The following is an 18,855-nucleotide window of genomic DNA, read 5'->3' on the forward strand; positions in this document are numbered from 1 at the left end:
CAGGTTCCATCCCTGATCAGGGAACTAGATCCCGCATGCTGCAATTAAGAGTGTGCATGCCTTGACAGAGATCCAAGGTCCCGCTTGCTGCAACTAAGACCTGGTGCAGCCAAATGAATAAAATAAATTAATTATTTTTAAAAAGAAATATGAGACAATACATCATTGGATATTGTGCTTTTTGATTGATTAAAAGCACTCACATCAGAGTAACACATTATACCACTGCGGTACAGTTGGCAAATTTTAGACTCTTAAAATTATTTTGTTGAGTCAATTGCAAGGGGAAAAAAAAGATGAAACAAAACAAAACAAAGATGAAGGTGGAATCTACTTCATCTCAAACCTATCTGACTTTAAAGATGTATCAAACAAGTGCAACATTAGGACCTTATTTGGAACCCAATTCAAAAAAATTATGAAAAAGTACTTATGACATTTATAAGACAACTGGAAAATCCAAACACTGGTTGTTTGATATCAAGGAATTATTGTGAATTTCTTAGGTGTGAAAATGGCACTGGCTTATGGTAGGGAAAAAAGTGTCCTTATCCACTAAAGACTTGAACTTAATTGTTTATGGGTGAAATGATATGATGTACAGACTTTCCTTCAAGATAATATGGGAAGGGGGAAGTGCACGGGTGCACACATGAAACAAGGTTAGGCATGACTGAACGATGCTGTCTGATGAGTACAGAGGGTTTCAGTGTACTATTCTGCCCATTTTGTCTACATTTATGATTTGCAGCTTCTCATGGAACTTAAAAAAGTCCCATGAGAAACTACAAATCATAATAGATACACTAAATTCTACAGCAAGAGTAGAGAAAATATTAGAAAGAAAATTAGTCTGGGTATGTTACTGCTCTAGAATATTGAATTTTTTAAGTATGTGGTATTTTTTAAGTCATTAAGTACAGACAGCGATTAATCTCACTTTGGGAATTAGTTCTAAGAAAGCAATTAAAGATAAACAAGAAACGATGGTCACCACCATGCAATTCATAACATAGAAAAGTCAGATAAAAAATATTATCTTATTTCATAAATAATGAAATACTATTTCCCCATTTAAAAATGTATTATAGAAAAATATCTATTGATACAAAAATGTATTATCAACTGGGAGGGAAAACCATGTTAAAATAGTGTATTTAGTAGAATTTCACTTTGTTATTTAAAAGAAGGCACAGAAAAGGACGTTTAGTAAAATGAATAGTCATCTTTCCATGAACAGGATTGTAGATTTTTCCCTAGTTTCCTTTTGCAAATCATATGAAAATCCTCTATCACAACCATGGCTTGTTTTTGCCATTTCAAAAGTCACGGAAATGTCACTATAAGCTGACTAAATAATAAAAGGTACTCTAGCAGCACTGGCCTTACTGCTCCCCACCACACAAAACACACACACACACACACACACTCACTCTCTCTTTCTCTCTTTCTCTCTCTCTCTCTCTCTCTCGCTCTCTCTCTAAGTCCTGAGCATGAAGTCAGAAACTATAACCAAGAACTGACAATTCCAGGAGAAGCTGCTTGGGCAGCAAACAATCATCTGAAAACTCAGTTCTCTTAGAAGAAAAGCAAGGCTTCCTGGCTCACACCTGTTTACAAGCAAATGCTGTCAGTGGCTTTGACTCTGGGTCTCTACAAGTTACAAAAGCAAACAATCTAATGGCAAACACATGCTCTAACCAGGTTAAAGTGCAATAGATCTATGAAAGCCTGGAGACACACTCAAACCCTGCTTTGAGGCTAAGGTGAGAAAAGGGCTTCTCAAACAGCCCCTTCTGACAAAGAAGTTATCTCTTACCCACTCACTCCCAGGGAGAGAAGGTCATAGAGCATCTCTGGTTGGAATCCTAATGCTTCAGTCTGAAGTGAGCTGGTCACTCACTCCTTCTGTTACCCAAGACAGCATCTAAGAATCTTACCTCATAGTCTTTTCTTGGAAGGATCTCATCCTCCTCCTCCTGTGTTTCTCCAAGGATGGTCTAGAAAAACAAATCCAGACAAGGGAGACCCTTTCAATGGTTTTAAAAGTGGAAATAGGTGAGGGTGGAATGTTTCAAAAGAACAGCATGTATAATATCTATGGTGAAACAGATCACCAGCCCAGGTGGGATGCATGAGACAAGTGCTCGGGCCTGGTGCACTGGGAAGACCCAGAGGAATCGGGTGGAGAGGGAGGTGGGAGGGGGGATCGGGTTGGGGAATACGTGTAAATCTATGGCTGATTCATATCAATGTATGACAAAACCCACTGAAATGTTGTGAAGTAATTAGCCTCCAACTAATAAAAAAAAAAAAAGTGGAAAGAGGCAGAAGTATTTACTGAAACCAGCTACTAATTTCTAAATCCTCTGTAGCCATTATCATCAAATAGGAACACCTAAAACAAAGAAACAAACAAAAAAAACCATTTTGGGATGGGAGTGATGTGGCGAGGGTATATATAGTCATCAGCTGAGCTCTTCATTCCTACCATACATTCTTCAAATCACCACTCATCTTCAGGACACTTCAAAGATGTCACCTGCCAGCTTAAGGGGGAAAGACTTCAGGTTCCTTCTGACAACACGTGGAGTCTTACATCAGGAGAGACTTGTCAACTCTGAGGACACAACTCAAGTTTTCCCAGGGTGCTTTGCAGAGGGAAGCTGGATTATCAGTGACCCAGAAAGGGTGAAGGATACAGTGACAAAGCGCTGGAAAAACTAAGCCAGCGGCATGATATGTAAAGTCCAGTGAAGGGGCTCATTCTGAAATGCTCGTTTCATTCAAAACTCCTTTTAAGTGGAAACTAAAAAATTAATGTGTATGAGATTGACTGGAGCTGGCCTATATCTTCCCTCAGATTCCAGGGAGGGCTTATGAGAAAAGACCCCAGACTTGGGCATGTGAGGCCTGGCAGATGCTTCAAGAGCCCGGGCTGCGGAGCCCAGGCCCCACCCGCGGCCACCTGCGGGCCTAGCTCGACCCGGCCCCACCCCCGGCAACGCCTCTCGCCGTCCCTTAGCAACCGCCCCCTCCCCAGCCCGACTCCACCCGCTCCTTACCAGCTCCTCCGGCGTGCGGGTCTCACGGTCACCGCAGCAGCAGCACCACCGGCAGCAGCAGCACAGGGACCCCCTGCATCCCGCCATCTTCCTCCTTTACTGCCACTCTGGACCCCTCTGCCAACCCCCCTCCCACCCAGGATCCGAGCCTCACGTGACTGGTCCCGGGAGTGTCACGTGGCCCTCTCGAGCTTGAGGATGGAGACGGGGAGTGGCTGCAGACGGGTGGGGCGAGGGCTCGCGTCACATGACGGCGGAGGGCCGGCTTCCAACGAGACTTCTGGGCGCGGCCATGTTGGGGGCGGGGCTTCCGAGCGTCCGCGAGGGCGGTTTCCGTCCTCTGCTCCCGCCTCCCTTAGCAACCTGACACCCGCGCCTCGCCTCCTCCCGAGCCCCGCCCCCTCCGCCGGACACTCACTAGCCGCCACACAGCTGCGGAGGCCGCAAGCTCTGAGTCATCCGTGACCGGAGGGTGAGTGACGGCGAGGCGTACGTCGCCTGCGGGGGAGACCCGGGCCTTGGGGGCCACCCACCCAGGGGCGGGCTCTTGCGGGGGGTGGGGGGCGGGGAGCGGTGGAGGCTGGCCAGCCCTTTCTGCGCGCGCGTCCTCGGTGAGACTAAAGTAGCCCCCACTGACTGCCCTGCGACCTCCCCCAACCCTGGAGCAGAGACTCCGTTTCGGCCCCAAGCCTGGACGGAGGGACTTCAGGGCTGAGGCGACTCTGAGGTGGGGTGGTGACCCAGTGCCCTGGGACCGGACTTGGGTCTTGGTTTCCGCCCCTGCCCGTGACCCAGTGACCCGGTGATTCTGTTCGCAGCGCGCCAGAGCGACTGAACATCTTGAGAAGAGCCGAGGGCCGCTGGCACTGCTTTCCCCGACGCCACTGCTTCGGGGTGCACACAAGTGCCCACCTGGACCCCTCTAAGAGTGACGGGCTCCAGTATTTGCCCACTGTTCCAGGTGCCTGGCACCGATTAAGTAAGTGCTCATCAAATGGCAGAGGGGCTTCCCAGGTGGCTGAGTAGTAAAGGATCCGCCTGCCAGTGCAGGAGAGGCAGGAGACACCGGTGCCACCCCTGGGTCCCGAAGATCCTCTAGGAAAGAAAAGGCCAACTCAATCCTGTATTCTTATCTGGGAAATCCCATGGACAGGGGAGCCTGGCAGGCTACATGGAGTCACAAAAAGTCGTAAACACTGAGTGAGTGAGCACGCACATCCATTGGTGGAGGGTTGTTTTGAGAACGGTGTGACAGTGCCTGGCCTGTTGGTGCCCAGTGAATGCCGGTTGTTATTACCGGATGCCAGGCATTGGGATACCATAGGCAGAATACTTGGCCCTGGTCTCAGGGAACTGGGAAGAAGAGAGATAAACATGTGAATCCCCAGCTTCAACAGGGTCCTTTGGGGTCCTAGCTTAAAATGGATTAAGTGGTAGCACGTGAAAAATTGCTGAAACAAGTTTAGTGCCTGGTCAGAGCTAGGACGTCTTCATGAACAGACGAAGGAGCAGTTAGTTTGTAGGCAGTTCAGCCTCTTCTCCTCCTGTTTTGGTCCGACAGATGATTAACAATGCACTCCCTTCTTTTCAGAGGAGAGGCCATACTTGGCTGATCTTGACACACTCCCCTTTCTTACACTTCGTGTTCATCCCTTACGGAGAAACTGGAGCTTTAGGTCAGAATCAAAATGGGCATCCCTCAGGATGGAAAGCACAGTCTGGAGTCAACTCCTTGACCCTGGATGTACCAAGGAGACTTGTGTATGTTTTAGGGTAGAGAAGCATTGGATTTCATCAGTTTCTCATGAGTGTAGGACCCCAAACTAGTTAACAACATGGGCTTGGCAGTAGGCATTCCCTGAAACACATGATCTTGGCCTGGTTGTTCCTCTAATGTTCCGCGTTGCCACACACTGGATACTCTTGCGGTGCATGAGTAGTGTGTCCCATGTTCCCCACCAAACTGCCCGGTGGCCCTGTGCCCTCTGTCAGCCTGGCCTGCCTGTGGTTGCCATGGTTCACGGCTTCAGCTGTGGTGGCTGTGCAGTTTCTTGAACTGACCTCACTGATGTGTGTAAGGACAACAGCTTGAAAGACATGCACAGGCTGGACAGTCTTTGTTCCAAGTTGGACATAAATCCATGCCCTTACAGAACTTGGATCTGGCTACTTTTGGAACCCAGCCAATGTCAACTTCTAACCCATGACATGGTCTTGTCGGAGAATCACAAACTTAGAAATCTGGCAGATTCGTCAAGCCCTAAGCCCTTCCATCTTGCGTGCACACAAACTGTTCCCAGTCCCAGGACATGTTTCCAGGGCCGAACTGTTCCTTCTTTGGCGAGTGATCCAGTCGCCCTGAACATCTGTTGACCTCATCTCCACCTAAACGCTGCGGTCAGCAGCCCCACGTCCCCCTCCTCCTATCCATCTTCAACCACTTTAGTGCCTCAGCCCTCCCTCTCGCCTGGAAGCCTTGCGCCCGCCCCCTCGCGCTGGCCCCAGCTACAGCTTTAAGCTCTTCCTTTGTCATGGCTCCGCCCACTCAGGCACACCCGCTGGGGAAGGTTCTTCGTTTCTCAGGAACTCTGAGGTCCGGGGTCTGAGTTTACCCCGGGCGGAGATGGACCGTCCAAAACCCAAGGTCTTCTCAGCGGGGCACTGCTGCCCCTCCCTGGGAATGCGAGCCTCGGAGGCTGGCAGCAGAAGGTTCTCAGTGCCACCCTCCATCAGGTAGCGGTCAGAGGACCCAGGGGCTGAGGAGCATGTGCCGGGTGGGGGCTGACGTCCCTGGAGTCAGGCAGCAGCGGAGGGCCAAGCTTGGAGCGAGGCAGCACAGACAGCCCTTACTGCGGAGTCGCTGGGTGGGGGCTTTGTCACCCAGACCCTCACCGGCCGCCTTCCTGCGTGAAAACGCAGCATCCCTCACCTGACCCTGCCACGCTGGGGCTCGGCCGCCTGCCCCTCACGCCCCCTGCCCTCGCCCTCGCCCCCGCCCCCGTGCAGCAGGAACTCTGCCATGGTGAACGAACCCAGAGGGAACGGAGGCCCAGGCCCCCGCCTGGAGGGCAGCAGCAGCGGCAGCGAGAGCTCCAAGGACAGTTCAAGGTGCTCCACGCCGGGGTTGGACCCCGAGCGATGCGAGAGACTCCGGGAGAAGATGAAGCGGAGGATGGACTCTGGTGACAAGTGGTTCTCCCTAGAGTTCTTCCCTCCCCGAACTGCCCAGGGTGCTGTCAATCTCATCTCCAGGTGAGTTGGTGTAAGATAAGGAGTACAGACTGGGGAGTGGAGGCAGGGTGAATAGGTGAACTGTCTGCCCTGCGGCTGGGCTGCACTTTGACCCAGCAGAGAAAAGGTAGCTCCAAGGGCTGGAATGAAGCCAAGCCAGGAGAGATGCTTTGGTATGCCACTAGCCACTTCCTGGTCTGTAAAAGTCTCTCCAGGCACGTGTAATTTTTATTCACAGTCTTCCGTTAGTTAAGAATGTTCATTCTCCCAGACAGCATTCTTTGATGGAGTTTGTGGCTAGATCATGAGTAGAGTTTAGAAAGTTAAAAAACAGCGGCTTGGAGAACATTTTTAGCAAGTTTGGCATTTGGGATTATGCCCTTGAAATCGAGAAATGCCAACTGGATTGCATTAGCGCTTTATGAATCGCAATTCTTTTTTTAAAGTTTATGCTTTGTATTGCTTGCACTTATGTGTCATTCCCAAGGTTGTGAAATTTGAAGGCACAAAAATGTGCAAATGCGCCACAGCTTATAATGGGCTTCCTTGGTGGTTCAGATGGTAGAGAATCTGCCTCCAATGCAGGAGATCTGGGTTCGATCCTGGGGTCAGGAAGATCCCCTGGAGAAGGAAATGGCTACCCACTCCAGTATTCTTGCCTGGAGAATTCCATGAACAGAGGAGCCTGGCGGGCTACAGTTCATGGGGTCAAAAAGAGTTGGACACAACTGAGCGACTAACACTTTCTCTTTTTCACAACTTTTATAACACAGCATCCATGTGGCTCTTGATACCAGTCCTGGTAATATGGACGTGCTCTGCAGGACTCCTGGCTGCTGCCAGGACCGGGCAGTATTGGGGGCTGGGGGGTGGTGGAGGTGGGCAGCACGGAAGAAACTTGTGTCTGCTGACCCTCTTTTCCCTTAGAATAAGGCCCTGCTTGCCACTCTGAGGAGTGCCCTGAACCCTTATCCATCAAAATGTCTTAATTCACCTGAGATGGTAAATATGCGAGCACTTTGAAAAGTCCAAAGTGCTGCTCTCACAGAAAATGGCTTTATTGTTGTTATCTTTGCAATAAGAATAATCATAATAGCATTGATTATGCATAATAGCATTGATTGCTTGTTCACTGCATACCCGGCACTGTTCTTGAGTCGTGGGGCCATCTGTCATGATATCCTCAGAGTGTTATTAAGAAGTAGGCACTGTCCCCTGCCACATTGTAGAAATGAGAAAACTGAGGCACAGAGAGTTTAAGTAATTCTCCCAAGATCGCACAGTTGGTGAGTAGCAGAGCCAGGATGTGAATGCAGGTCAGTCTGATGCCAACCTGCAGGTGAGGCTACTCTAAGTCCAAGACCCCATGGGAAGGTGGTGATGGGTGGTGCACCCCGAGGAGCCCTTCCTCAGAAAGAAATTCCCTACAGGTTTGACCGGATGGGAGCGGGTGGCCCCCTCTTTGTAGACGTGACCTGGCACCCAGCTGGGGATCCTGGCTCCGACAAGGAGACCTCGTCCATGGTGATTGCCAGCACCGCCGTGAACTACTGTGGCCTCGAGACCATCCTGCACATGACCTGCTGTCATCAGAGCCGGGAGGAGATCACAGGCCACCTGCACAAAGCCAAGCAGCTGGGCCTGAAGAACATCCTGGCGCTGAGGGGAGGTGTGGAGCCAGGAGCCTGCTCTCTGGGGTCTTGCTTTCTGGAGGACCTCTTCTGTCCCTGCAGTGGTCCTTTTCTTTTCTCTGGGTCCCATCCCTGCCAGGAGCATCAGTAGGTGGTATGGGTCAAGAGAACCATGGGCGACACACAGATGGAGCCACTTTTTGACCTCTTGACCTCTCAGTAGGAATTCAGTCAGGACCGCAGCCGGTGCCTGATAACTCTCTGTTGTGATGTATACCACTGAATCGATCCCTTCCTGCTCCCGGCTTTTGACCCAGTCACAGAGTTCAGCTCTGACCTGGGTCCCAGGAGTGAGAGTAGCTGGTTATGCCTCTGGCCGGGCTGTCATTGGGGGACACAAGTGTGGGAAGCGGCAGTCTGCTGGGCGGGCCCTTGTGGCCTCTTGCTCCCTATCCCCAAAGACCACGTTTCACCTGAGATGAGTAGAAGCTTCTCCCAGGAGGCAAGGGTTCCCAGGGAGTGGAAGAGTGAGCAGTGGGCTTGGGCGAGGTGCCTGGACACACCCATGTGTGAACAGGTGGGGGGGATTTCGGATGCTCCGGGCTGAATGCCGAGCGGCAGCTGTTTTCTGCCAGCTGCTGCCCGCATCTGTGCCTGGTGACTGTTTGCTGGCTTGGCTGCTGCCGTCGCTCCCACTGTTTACCAAGTGCTACAATGGAAAGCTCAGACACCAACTTAAGTAATAGGAAGGCTCTGCCTTCGAGATTCTGTTGGCCCTGGGTGTGGGCGTGGGGAGAAGGAACAGAGAAATTCCTGAAAGTGGGGTGAGACCCAGCACTGTGACCTCCAACCCTGCAGACCCCATAGGTGACCAGTGGGAAGAGGAGGAAGGAGGCTTCAACTATGCTACGGACTTGGTGAAGCACATCCGAAACGAGTTTGGTGACTACTTTGACGTCTGTGTGGCAGGTGAGGGGCTGGGGTGTCTCAGTGGGTGGGGCCTGAGAGAGGAAGGAAGGAGAGGCATAGATGAGGACCTCAAAAGGTTCAGTGCACCACGGGGGCCTGCCTGCACCATTGGGGGAGGCCTGTGCTGTGATGGAATGGAGTGATGGAGGTGCAGAGGTGAGTTGGACAGACCACATCTTCTGCCTTTTCCTCCTCCTCTCATATACCATGCTCCTGGGAGTGTCACCATCCCTTAATTTTTTTTTTCTAGTTTTATTTTTTAAAAACATTTATTTATTTTTGGCTGTGCTGGTTCTTCATTGCTACACGAGGGCTTTCTCTAGCTGCGGTGAGTGGTGCCTACTCTCTAGTTGCGGTGCTCAGGCTTCTCACTGCAGCGGCTTCTCTCATTGGGGAGCGTGGGCTCTAGCGCACGAGGGCTCAGTAGCTGCAGCACACAGGCTTCGTTGCCCTACAGCATGTGGGATCTTCCCAGACCAGAGATTGAACCTGTGTCCCCTGCATTGGCAGGCAGATTCTTAACCACTGGACCACCAGGGAAGTCCTCTGTCCATTTTTAAAATGTAACATTGCTCAGATGTTTTGATGCAGAGCAGCTTTTCTTTTCATTTTGAATTTGGAAGTACTATACAACTGAATACAATGGAATGAAAAGTACCAATGCTGAACTTGTGATTCTCTGTTCGTGTAGCATAAACCAGTGTCGTATGGCCAGGGCTCCTCTGTTCTTAGACCTGTGCCCACTGTTGGGACCCCCTTCCTCTCCCCTTCCTCTTCAACTCCTGGTGGCCAAAATCTAACCACCCAGACTTCCAAGGAAGATACGTATGTGTTCTTGACGTGATGAAAAAAGGATGTTACATTTGCATGTGAAAGGGAAAAGGGTCACATTATTTTTAACTGTATTAGGGAGGTGTGAACAGTTTCAAAGTGAGGTTTTATTTACTCAAGGTGAACGCGAATCAGAACCAATGATTTCCCCCCACCCCATATCCCTTCATACTGTAAAGTTTTGTTCCTCTGCCTTTTCTTGCTATTAGCCTGTTCCCCAGCTCTATTCCTCTTCAAACAAAAGAGATATATTTATTAAGATTCCGAGGGCAGGGAATCTCAGAATAAGGTCAGGAAATGGCCTCAGACCTCACTAAGCCCTGGAATCCACAGCCCTCCCTCATCCTCCCTGGGGCCACAGAGCCCCATCTCTGCCTTCCACTGCTCCATGCTTCATCCAATAGATCTAATATGCACACTTTCCCTGTCTCTGATATGTATGGTACACACGTGACCCACTGCTTGCTCCTGAGTGTAGCCAAGGTGGACCTACAGGCCTCAGTGATAAATCCAGATCTCAGGAGAGAGAACTCTAGTTTCAACTCTAGTTTCTTTAGCTACAGCTGGGAGGTGAGGTTAACCTGCTAGAAAGAGAGGGCGTGGCCTTCCATCTTGCCTGCACTGCTGGGGGCTGGGCCTTAAGCTTCTCGAATAGGGGCTTAAGTATGATGAGGCAGTGTGTGCCAGACACACCGGAAGTCCAGGGATTCATTTGATGCATCATCTTGGCGTGATGATTTTTTCAAATATTTTGGAGGAAATTATATCACTCTTACTAAAACGAACCCAGCTATGTTATGGAGTAGAACATCGGAGTGACCTGGATTTTAAAAAGTAAGCCATGTGACTTCAAGGAAATTACTTCTTGTGGGGGCTTTGGGCTGTGTCCCCAGGCCCCCAGTGTACAGGTCCACTGTTCTCAGTGTTCAGAATAGGTGTTGAGGTAAATGAGAGTGGGAGACCCTGATGAGGAAGTGGGAATTCAAGTGTCCTTGCTCACAGGGCCACAAGACAGTTGGTTGATTGGGGAATGTGCCCACGTGCAATGGGCATTGGATGGTCACAAGTTAAAACCAGCAGAGCTGTGAGCGTACCGTTGCCGAGCAGTTTGGTGCCTTGCTCGTGGTGAAGTGGATGAGAAAGCAGACGGGTGCATCAGAAAGCACCCGGCTGGCCACTGTAGAATAAGAATGTAGCAAAACCCGAACATCAGCAACTGCTGGATCTGTTGGGCGCTGTTGAGGTTTTCTAGAGTTTCGGCTGTTAAAACCTCTGTTTCTGAAATTCCTGCTGGAAAAAGAGCCTTGTTATTGAAAGTGTAACAGTCTGGTGTTTAATCCTCCCACCCCCTTGTCCCTGAAACAGTAGTTCTTCTATCCATTTTTGATGACTCGGGCTTTCTTAAGAATGAAACTGCCTTGTCACAGCAAAGCAGCCTGGCTGTCCAACAGCATGGGTTCAGGTCTTTCACTTCCTGCCTTAGGGTCCTGCCCTGGCCTCAGGCTGAGGAAGCCAGGGCTCTGCTTGTAGTTCATTAGGTCCTCTGGTCTTTCGGCGCAGGCAGAGCCACTAGTGAGTTTAGTCCTTTAGGGAAATTGGGTGGGGTGGGGTGAGGTGTACCATTCCTGGAGCTAGAGGTGCCTTGGGGAGGTCTGGCCCCGCCTCCCAGACATCCCTACCATCCCAGCATGTGGACATCCGTGCCCCACCCCATGTTTTCACACTCTGGGAGTTTGTTGTTTTGTGGGGCTGCTCTTTCCACTGTCAGGCGGAACCATCAGAAGCAGCACAGAATATGGCGAATAAGGAACTAAGGTCACTCTGTTTTCCTGGTGACAGACCTGTGGGCATTTAGGAGTAATTACCATGTTCTCTCCATTCTTTCCTTCAAGCAGAACCTCTCCACTGTCTTCACTTCTTCCTTGTGTAACATGGTTCTGGCTGTACCATCTGGCACCACCGAGTGATTTTGATGTGAAATTAAAAGCACTGTTTTCATCCGGTACCTAGAGTCAAGCCCATCCTCCCAAGCTGCCCAGCCAGTGTGAATGTAGCATTTTCTCTTTTCTGTGGCCACCAAGTCCAGGTCAACTTGGCCTGACTAATTGCACGGACCATGAAGCAGGACAGTGTGGGGATTTGAGGGCAGTCCACCCCCACTCTTGTGGGGGGGGGGGTGCTGACTGTAAGCCAGCTCTCCCCGAGGGTCACCTTTGGGGCGAGGGGCCCATCTAAGCAGTGCGGCCATCACCACTTCAGCCTGTCCGTGCTGAGAGGCTAGAAGGTATGGGTCCGGAGCTGTCCTTTGCCGGCTCTCTGGTTTCTTCATCACTCACCTTGAGCGGGTGGAGCCAGCCTCTTTCTACGGTATCCCTGTTGGCAGGTTACCCCAAAGGCCACCCTGAAGCAGAGAGCTTTGAGGCCGATCTGAAGCACCTGAAGGAGAAGGTGGCTGCGGGAGCCGACTTCATCATCACCCAGTTGTTCTTTGAGGCTGACACGTTCTTCCAGTTTGTGAAGGCTTGCTCCGAGATAGGCATTACCTGCCCCATCCTCCCTGGCATCTTCCCTATTCAGGTGAGGGTCCCAGGAGTGCTAATGGACTCCCACCACCGCCCCTGCTCATGCTAGCACTTCCCCCTTAGCCAGGGCCCTGGGGTGAAGTGCCAAGTTCAGGCTCAAGTTCTTTCTGATTCTCATTAGATTTTCATTAGACAGATGCTCAGTCTTTGCAAAGTGCTGTCTTGCCAGCTACTTCAGACCCCTGATGTCTTCTCAAATAGCAGTAGTACCTATTGGAGGGGCTTGCCGATAAGTGTCACTGAAAGGGGTTATTACTCTCATTATAAATTTTGGTTAATGGTTTCCAAACTTCACTGTCACCAGAATCATTTAATGAGCTTTTTCAAAGGCTAGATTTCCAGACCCCGTACCTTGAAGTTCTGGTTCAGTAGATCTGAGGTGGGGCCTGGGAATCTGTCCATTATTTCTTAAATGTGGTGGACGATTCTGGTGATTGGTGAGGCTTGGGAACCACTGGCTGAGATGACCACCGTGCTATCAATAGATACATGTAGGGGCCAAAGGGCTGCCTCAGGCCTGTGGCTGAGATGCTATGAAGTATGAAAGTGTTAGTCGTTCAGTCATGTCTGCCTCTTTGTGACCCCATGAACTGTAGCCCGCCCAGCTCCTCTGTCCATGGCATTCTCCAGGCAAGAATACTGGAGTGGGTTACCATTCCCTTCTCCAGGGGATCTTCCCAACCCCAGGATCGAATCTGGGTCTCCCTCATTGCAGGCAGATTCTTTACCATCTGAGCCACCAGGGAAGCCCAAGGGATGTTGTAGACAGCTGCCCTAATCTGCAAAGTAGAAAAAGCAAGGAGTAGGCAAAGGGTGCTTGCGCTGCATGGCCTGACTGTCCTGCATGGCCTGACTGTCCTGGGTCACCCTGCGCACTACAGGGGCCAGGAGACCCGGTGGGGGGATGAGTGTGTGGAGTGAGAGACGGGCTGGGAGATGGCACCTGCAGCCCCCCATGTCTTGGGCAGGGCTACCACTCCCTCCGGCAGCTGGTGAAGCTGTCCAAACTGGAGGTGCCACAGCAGATCAAGGACGTGATCGAGCCCATCAAAGACAATGATGCTGCCATCCGCAACTACGGCATCGAGCAGGCCGTGAGCCTGTGCCAGGAGCTGCTGGCCAGTGGCTTGGTGCCAGGCCTCCACTTCTACACCCTCAACCGGGAGGTGGCCACCATTGAGGTGCTGAAGCGCCTGGGGCTTTGGATCGAGGACCCCAGGTGAGGCCAGAGGCCCCGAATTGAGGCCCGGGAGCCCCAGAGGAGAGTCGGGTGGGTCAGGAAGTCAGAAGTCACAGAATGTGCGCACCCTAGCTGTGCCAGCCGCCACGGGGCACAGAGGGTTGTGCAGTGTCTAGTGTCAGAGCTCCAGTCTCAGCCAGAACTGCCTGTCCAGCTTGATGTTTGAGTTCAGTGGAAGAACTTGGGCTCAGTGCTGCCTCCCTCTCTCCCTCTGTCCAGTCCTTGACCCTTTCTGTCTGCGTTCTCACACAGGCGTCCCCTGCCCTGGGCCCTCAGCGCCCACCCCAAGCGCCGGGAGGAGGATGTCCGGCCCATCTTCTGGGCCTCAAGACCAAAGAGTTACATTTACCGCACGCAGGAGTGGGACGAGTTCCCCAACGGCCGCTGGTGAGTGGGTTTATCCGGATGAGGAGGGAGACTGAGTGTGGAGGGGCCTTTCGGACAGAATTTACAGGAATGGACCAACCCCGGGGCAGGTGCAGGCCATTGTCTGTCTGGAGCCCAAGGTCAGGAGTGCGACTTGACATAGGGCACCTCCTCCGCCAGGGGCAACTCCTCCTCTCCGGCCTTTGGGGAGCTGAAGGACTACTACCTCTTCTACCTAAAGAGCAAGTCCCCAAAGGAAGAGCTGCTGAAGATGTGGGGGGTGGAGCTGACCAGTGAGGAAAGCGTCTTCCAAGTCTTTGCCCACTACCTCTCAGGAGAGCCCAACCAGAACGGCTACAAAGTGAGTGCAGCTGGGGTGGGATCCCCGGGTACTGCCCCTCATCCTGTGGGCCAGACGCCCTACCCTGAGCCTTGTCGCCGTGTCTGGATGTGGCATCTCAGCCAAGGGAGGAGGTGAGTCAGGGGGTCCCCATGCGGGGTGCCTGGAAGGGGCTTGCAGAGGCAGAGACAGGCTAGGTCTCTGATGGGGCCTGTAACAGGGAGGGACCGAGGGTGCCAGGTCGGGTTGTTGCCCCAGCCGGGCTCACCCTCCTCAGGTGACTTGCCTGCCCTGGAATGACGAGCCCCTGGCGGCCGAGACCAGCCTGATGAAGGAGGAGCTGCTGAGAGTGAACCGGCGGGGCATCCTCACCATCAACTCCCAGCCCAACATCAACGGGAAGCCGTCCTCTGACCCCATCGTGGGCTGGGGCCCCAGTGGGGGCTATGTCTTCCAGAAGGTGTGGCAGGGACCTGCAGGGCTACCCACCCTTTGACCTGCATGCAGGGGTTCTCCAGGGCTGAGGACATAGCAGCCTTCCTCTCAGAGACTGTTTATTCTGAACAGCAGTGAATCAAAGTGGGCGGGAACTCAGAGTCGGACAGACCTGGGTAGAATGGTCACTTGGCTGCTCTGAGCCTCAGCTTTCTCTTCTCTAAAATGGGGATACGTCAAGTGTTCTGGGAATGAAACACAACAAAGCACGTAAAGTGCTTAGCACATGGGAAACGTCTCCTAACTAGGAGCTGTTATTACTGTTCCTTGTGGATCCCTCTCTCCAGGGGCTGCTAGAGTCAAAATTACATTCTAAACTAAAGCCTGAAGGCTCAGGGGGTAGAAAGACTTGCATTTGAATACCAGCTCTGCTGTGTATAGTCAGTCTAGACAAGCTCCTTAGCTTTCCTGAACTTAAGTTTCCTCATCTGTAAAATGGAGCTAACAGCCCCCACCTTGCAGTTTTATGAGTATTATAGCAAGTGAATTTAAATAAACCCAGCTTCAGAATTTCCTGGCGTCCAGTGACTAAGACTCCACACTTCCAATGCAGGTGGGTGGGTTAGATCCCTCAGTCAGGGACCCAAGAGCCCACATGCTGTATGGTGTGGCCAAAGTTTAAATAAATAAATAAATAAACCCAGCTAATTCCTGATGGCCAGGTGGTGCTGAAGAAGCCCTCCACCCAGCAGACAGGGGATAGGGGACAGGCCTCTCTTGCCAAACTGGGCCCCCTGTACAGCTTCTGAAATGGTTTCTCCGTGGACACTTTCTCCACTGGATGGAAGGGTGCCAGATGGCCCTCAGATCCGTCAAAGACCAAGAAACTGCACGTGCCTGCTCCCCTCCCTGTCATTCATGTATTTGCTAACTCCAGCTAGTGGCCACTGTTCATCCCGACACCTTAAGTGTCCTGCCACACGTGTCCTCATGGGTGCCTCCCCGGCACGGTCAGCAGGACAAGCGTCCAGTGTTTCAGAGCACAGAGCTCGCTCAGCAGCACCCATGGAAGGTGTCCAGTGAGGCCTGCAGGTTATGTGACAGTGCCTGTCTCCTTCCCGCAGGCCTACTTAGAGTTCTTCACTTCCCGAGAGACGGTGGAGGCACTTCTGCAGGTGCTGAAGAAGTATGAGCTCCGAGTGAATTACCACATCGTGGATGTGAAGGTAGGCTAGCCTTGGGTCAAAGGGCGCCCAGTAGGGCCAGAGCACCACATTTACTCTGCCATTCAGCAATCACGGAGCGCCCAACTGGGCCAGGCATTATGCCAAGTGGATTAGAAGACAGAGCCAGGCCTCACCCTCCTAGAGCTCCCAGCCTAGCGAGGAGGCCATCAGGGGATAATTATGAATGGGTGCAGGCGGCTGCACTTTGTAACAGTGAACTTCAGCAGAGGAAGCTGGAGATGTGGGAGGGATGTCTAACTTGAGAGGTCAGAGGAGGCGATGGGAGGGATCCTGTGTATCCTGAATCTTTAAGAACGAGGAGCAGAGGGCAATCCCGAGAAAGGGCCGAGGGTATGCAAAGGCCTCACTGCTGAATGGGGTCAGAGGGAGGCCCAGGTCCTCAGGGGGCTCAATTGTCCTGCTTGGCATTTGAGGTTTCCTTTATAGGCAAGAGGTAGCCTTGGCCCTGTGTTTGATTGGGGGCAGATCCCAGTGGACAGCTATGTGGATAACAGGGTTGGGCAGACAAGAGTCCCCAGGCCTGGTGGTGTAAGTAGCAGAGAGGCCTGGCCAGGTGAGACATGAGAGGAACTGAGCAGAACCACTGAAAGAGGAGCTGATTGGCACCTCGGATGGAGGACAGAAAAGGCCAGGATGACTTCTGACTTTCAGGCTTGTGGCTAGTCACAGAGCTGCAGAGCTGGGGGGTGGAGAGGGGAATGGGGGTGCATGCTCCAAGTGAGAGGACTGCAGCTGTCTGCACCCCAAGTCTGCTCCTACCCACCCCCACCCCCCCCAGGGTGAAAACATCACCAACGCCCCTGAGCTGCAGCCCAATGCGGTCACCTGGGGCATCTTCCCCGGCCGAGAGATCATCCAGCCCACAGTGGTGGACCCAGTCAGCTTCATGTTCTGGAAGGTAAGGGGGCGGGACCAGGCCTGTCCTGCCTTCCTCCAGAGCCTTGGGCGGGCGGTGTCGCCAGGTCCTGGGTAGGTGGCTGGAGGCCGCACCCCCGGGGCTGGCAGCACCCTGACTCTGACTCACGGTGTTTATCTCTGACCCAGGGAGGGGGGTGGCACTGGCAATGGGCTATGCTGAGTTCTTGGAAAACGTCCTATTGGGCAGCAGCAGAGGCCCTTGGGGTGCTGAGCATGGAGCCCTGACGTAGGGGCAGCTCTGTTAACTTGGCTGTTGTGTCTGTGTGTATCTCTGTCTGTATGTGGGACTGTGCATACCTATGCCTGCGTCTCCGTGTGTGTGTGTTTCTGTATGTGCGATTGTGTGCACCTGTGCTTTCCTGTATGTTCGCCTGCGTCTGTGTGTGTGTCTGTGTATGTCTGTCTCTGTGTGTGAATATGCGTACCTGTGTCTCTGTGTGTGTGTGTGCCTGCGTCTCTGTGTCTGTCTCTGTGTGCGTACCTGTGCCTCTGTGCGCGTGTGCCTGCGTCTCTGTGTGTGTCTGTGTGTGTCCGTCTCTGTGTGAGACTGCGTGCCTGTGCCTCTGTGCGTGTGTGCCTGCATGTCCGTGGGTGTCTGTGTGTGCGCCTGTGTGTGCGCATGTACACACGTGCAGGATGAGGCCTTCGCGCTGTGGATTGAGCAGTGGGGCAAGCTGTATGAGGAGGAGTCCCCCTCCCGCATGATCATCCAGTACATCCATGACAACTACTTCCTGGTCAACTTGGTGGACAACGAGTTTCCGCTGGACAACTGCCTGTGGCAGGTGGTGGAAGACACGTTTGAGCTTCTGAGCAGGCCCCCCCAAGATGAGAGGGAGACAGAGGCCCCATGACCCTGCACCCTGACCACCTTGGCTTGAGGCCACTGTGTCCCACCTTCCTCTTCTCCCTCCTGGCTCTTTGGGAGACCCCTATTCTTTTTTGTTTTTCCCCAGCCTTGGCCTCCATCCTCTGATACAATGATGGCAGCTAGACTGGTGTGAGGCTCCGAGGCTCTGGCTGGACTTGAGTCTGCCCCACACAGGAACCTGGTGTTCCTGCTCAGCTGAGAGTCTGTGCTCTGGTGGGGAGCATCCCCTTCCACAAGGACCCCATGGGCAGAACGCTGTCCACCCCAAGAAGGGCTGTTGCTAACGGAGCCCCTTGGAGCCAGCCTGGGACTGTCAGTGACCTTGCTCCTGGGGCGCCAGGAGAACAGGCAAAGTGAACATTGCAACAGGTCCTGTGGGACTGCAGAGGAGACATGGCAAGGTCATAGCGCCTCACCGTTCCACCTCCAAGGCATTGGCAGCCAGGTGCCACCCATTTGGGAACGAAGAGGCGGCCACTGCCCCGCCTGCCAACTGCCCCATCAGGCAGCGGCCCCTGGACGACCTTGGACTGAAACCTAATAGTTTTGGCCTCGTTTTAGCAAAGAGCTCAACTGGGTTTCTCCCCTTTCTATGGTGCTGCTGTTTGATGAAAGACTTACCCCATGACTTGAGAAACTGCCTCTGAAGGCTTAATGGTGTCTGAACCCTTGTACCCTTGGCCTTCCCATTTCTCCCCTGGCCCTGAAGGGTGAAAGGATACCCTGCCTGTTACCATCAAGGGTGAAGATGAGGTTGGCTGAGCCCGATTGACTTCTTCCTGGCTTATTTTTCAGGCAGAAGCCCCTCCTCCTGCCAGCTGCTTCCTCCCCTCAGAGCACGCTGTCCAGGAAGCTGTCTGCCTGGCGCTGCTCCCCGCTGTCCAGGGGAGCTTGTGACACAAGTCCCTGTCCCAGTCCCTCTTGTGAGTCTTCACCAGCTCAGGGGTGGGAGAGAGGGGCGATGTCCACAGAGCAGCCTGATGGCAGAGGAAATGGATCACAGGGGCTGGCTGGTGGGGGCGGGCACCCTTTAGGAGTTACAGAGAAGCAGCTGGAGTTAAGGAGGGTGTTTTATTGTCTTTCAGAGCTCTTGGCCTGGGCGCTCTGTGGCCTGAGCCTGCGCTCCACA

At 52.7% G+C, this 18,855-nt stretch overlaps 2 protein-coding genes across 12 annotated transcripts in view; one reads left to right on the forward strand and one right to left on the reverse strand.

The window, feature by feature from the left end:
• The window catches only part of CLCN6 (chloride voltage-gated channel 6), a 33,599-nt gene extending 30,318 nt beyond the window's left edge, over nt 1-3,281 (reverse strand). For all 5 annotated transcript variants that reach the window (XR_009695798.1, XM_061160388.1, XM_061160389.1 and 2 more), the window contains exons 1-2: nt 3,066-3,281; nt 1,941-2,000 (exon numbers count right to left, since the gene is read on the reverse strand). Coding sequence is in view for 4 of the 5 variants with exons in the window: in XM_061160388.1 (XP_061016371.1) it covers nt 1,941-2,000; nt 3,066-3,152 (147 nt within the window). In the remaining variant the exon portion in view is untranslated. The remainder of the gene's footprint in view (nt 1-1,940; nt 2,001-3,065) is intronic.
• A 117-nt stretch (nt 3,282-3,398) lies between these two features.
• MTHFR (methylenetetrahydrofolate reductase) lies at nt 3,399-18,754 on the forward strand. Of its 7 annotated transcripts, none has more exons than XM_061160393.1 (13): nt 3,399-3,537; nt 3,884-4,044; nt 6,072-6,317; nt 7,727-7,965; nt 8,786-8,896; nt 12,111-12,304; nt 13,278-13,528; nt 13,802-13,936; nt 14,096-14,276; nt 14,533-14,715; nt 15,815-15,916; nt 16,716-16,835; nt 17,491-18,495. In XM_061160393.1, the coding sequence occupies exons 3-13, from the start codon at nt 6,085-6,087 to the stop codon at nt 17,707-17,709; spliced, it is 1,968 nt and encodes a 655-aa protein (XP_061016376.1). In that variant the 5' UTR covers nt 3,399-3,537; nt 3,884-4,044; nt 6,072-6,084; the 3' UTR covers nt 17,710-18,495. The 7 variants fall into 7 exon arrangements, with proteins under 7 accessions (XP_061016376.1, XP_061016378.1, XP_061016377.1 ...); XM_061160395.1 differs by having other exon boundaries at nt 6,075-6,317; XM_061160394.1 differs by lacking the exon at nt 3,399-3,537 and adding an exon at nt 3,659-3,792.
• The last annotated feature ends 101 nt before the right edge of the window (nt 18,755-18,855 follow it).

Source organism: Dama dama, chromosome 14, assembly GCF_033118175.1.
Source record: "Dama dama isolate Ldn47 chromosome 14, ASM3311817v1, whole genome shotgun sequence".
Taxonomy (NCBI): Eukaryota; Metazoa; Chordata; class Mammalia; order Artiodactyla; family Cervidae; genus Dama; species Dama dama.